This window comes from Onychostruthus taczanowskii, unplaced genomic scaffold (genome assembly GCF_017590055.1).
Source record: "Onychostruthus taczanowskii isolate IOZ18803 unplaced genomic scaffold, ASM1759005v1 scaffold13, whole genome shotgun sequence".
Classification (NCBI taxonomy): Eukaryota; Metazoa; Chordata; class Aves; order Passeriformes; family Passeridae; genus Onychostruthus; species Onychostruthus taczanowskii.
Window position 1 is genome coordinate 10952387 of NW_024498462.1, and position 3013 is coordinate 10955399.

The following is a 3013-nucleotide window of genomic DNA, read 5'->3' on the forward strand; positions in this document are numbered from 1 at the left end:
GGGACTGATTCCAAAACCTTCACACTGTCAATTAAATTCCCAACTTCAGTCCTGCTTTAGCCAACTTTTAAAACATTCCTTCAGCTTCAAACATCTGGTTAGTCCCATTCTTTGTCATGAGGCCAGGAAGGTGCTTGGAATTACACATGCTCCTGATCAGCTTAATGGGAGCTGAAATTCCAGCAGAAGTATTTGAAATAGAGCTCTGCCATATTCCCAAGCCATTTGGCAGTCACAAGTTACTTGAAATTACTAAAATATTCCAGAATGTGGAATCTGAAGGCGAGGGAAGGGGAATGTATGACAACGTACATATGGAGTCACCACTGGTTAGAGAAACAACAGTGGGGACTTTTCAGTAGTGTTGTTACTTAGTATGATTTTACTTTATTTTTATTCTTGAGCTTTGGCTGAAAGAATATGTTTGAGCCATCTGGCTGCAGAAACACTCGGGGGTGTTTCGGAAGCAGGTTCTGGGTGCTGGCAGACTCCCAAAGGCACTCCTTCCACCCGGCTGGTGCCTCACTGAGCCCCTTCAGATGCCACCTGGCCACCACCTGAGTGTCTCATCTCCTTGTTAAAAGTGATGCTATGAATTCAAGATATCATTTTAAACTGAGAAATTCCCAAAGCTGAGCTTTATCCCATGTATTCTGTAGGTGCTTCTTCCTTGACGTCCTTTTTCCACAAGACTGGAAGGGGTTTTCTCACCGTATCTGCAAACCACGACTTGCAGCATTGATACATTAATGCAAAACATGGCTTATGGCTTAGAAGGGGAATATTTTCCACAGAAACATCATGGAAACAACTTGACAATTATCAGATAACCAATCCTTAAACCACAAGTGATATTAAAGGATGTGTGTGTTTAGATGATCCACAGAGACCAAAGTTCATCCAAGGCATATGGCTGGATAAACAGGCAGCAGGTTGCAACATTCCCGGTTTTCACAAAAAAAACTTCCTGGTCTTTTAGTACTTTTAAGTAGTCAAGCCACTGAAGATCAAGGGAGATGTCTAGGCAGGACAGAAAGAACAAATTTGATCATTTTGCTTGTTTTATCTCTTCACGGTGAAATTCATTTGGACTTCCATTAGAACCACCTAGTACTTTGTGTTATTAACCTTTGAGTAGTTTTAAATTGGGTCTATATGGTTTGCTGCATTTACTTTGAGTCATGGGTTATACAATAACGTGATGGCTTCTCAGCAGGATTAAAACCTGAGTACATTAAAATTCAATTAAAAGCCTGTGACAAGTGCAGTGGTTGACTCAGACCATTAACTGGGGTTGTGTCTCTAAAATGAACAGCTCTGTCATTACACTGAGGGAGGAAGTTTGGTATAACCAAGTGAAATGTCCTCACTGGTATTCCAGAAAGTTCTAACATTTGCCTCTAATTCCTCTTTCTCCCTATTTAGCCAACCAATATCACAATGACTGAGGACTTGGACCACAGATTCAGTTATCTCACCTGGGATCAGATTAAAATCCTGGATCAGGTTTTGACTGAGGCTATACCTATTCATGGGAGAGGAAATTTTCCAACCCTGGAGGTAAAGCCGAAGGATATAATCGACATGGTAAAGGAGCAGCTCATTGAGAAGCAGATCCATGTCAGGGACATCCGCCTGAACGGTTCCACTGCCAGTCACATCCTGGTGAAGCACAATGGCACCAGTTACAAGGACCTGGACATCATTTTTGGAGTGGAACTTCCCAGTGAGCTCGAATTCCAGGTCGTTAAGGAAGCAGTTCTCAATTGCCTATTGGACTTCTTGCCAAAATGTGTTAACAAGCAAAAAATCACAGCTCAGACCATGAAAGATGCTTACGTACAGAAGATGGTCAAAGTCTCCACCGACCACGACCGCTGGAGCCTCATCTCACTGTCCAACAACAGCGGCAAGAACGTGGAGCTGAAGTTCGTCAGCTCGCTGCGGCGGCAGTTCGAGTTCAGCGTGGACTCCTTCCAGATCATCCTGGACTCCATCCTGGCCATCTACAGAGCCTCAGACCGGCCCCTGACACAGGACTGCCACCCCGCCGTCATCGCCGAGAGCATGTACGGGGACTTCAACCAAGCCATGGACCACCTGAAATACAAACTGATCTCCACCCGGAACCCGGAGGAGATCAGGGGAGGCGGCCTCCTGAAGTACAGCAACCTCCTGGTCCGTGACTTTAAGCCAGCGGATGAGGCTGAAATTAAATCTCTGGAACGTTACATGTGCTCCAGGTTCTTCATTGATTTTCCCGACGTTGCCGAGCAGCAGAGGAAAATCGAGTCGTACCTGCGCAACCACTTCATCGGGGAGGAGAAGAGCAAGTACGACTACTTGATGACCCTGCGTGGGGTGGTGAACAAGAGCACAGTCTGCCTCATGGGGCACGAGCGAAGGCAAACCCTCAATATGATCACAATCCTGGCTTTAAAAGTGCTCGGAGAACAGAACATCATCCCGAACGCGGCCAATGTCACGTGCTACTATCAGCCTGCTCCCTATATCAGTGACAGAAACTTCAGCAACTACTACATTGCCCATGGACAACCCCCTGTGTTCTACCAGCCGTACCCTTTCCACATACAGCTACAGAGCGGGATGGTGTAGGAACGCTCCGACCTCCAAGCACTCACCACTCCTCTCTTTCCAGTTCTCTCCTTAATAAAGGCCTCATTAAAGCGAGTTTTATCAGCACTTTTGAGTTAAGGACATATTTTTGTGCAAGTTGCCAAAGTTGTTTGGTTGGTCAATGTCTAACTCACCATTAAGCAGGTGAAATAAGTGAAGTGTCTGTCATTTGTGAAGTGTTTATACCTTGATGTGTGTTTGGGCTGTATTTTTTTGCAATGAAAAGAGAAGGGTATAAATTATTCTAATTTTATAAAAATGAAATGCACTAAGTTCTGGGTTCTAAAAAAGAAAAAAAATTATTATGAAAAGTCTACATGGTGTCAATGAAAACCGAAGCCAATGAAATACCTCTCTGTAGAAATGCCTGATGTTA

The 3013-nt window shown here is 44.4% G+C and overlaps 1 protein-coding gene across 1 annotated transcript; it reads left to right on the forward strand.

The window, feature by feature from the left end:
- The first annotated feature begins 1440 nt into the window (after nt 1-1440).
- Nucleotides 1441-2616, forward strand: TENT5D (terminal nucleotidyltransferase 5D). The gene has a single exon (XM_041396625.1). The coding sequence runs from the start codon at nt 1441-1443 to the stop codon at nt 2614-2616; it is 1176 nt and encodes a 391-aa protein (XP_041252559.1).
- Nucleotides 2617-3013: the final 397 nt, after the last annotated feature.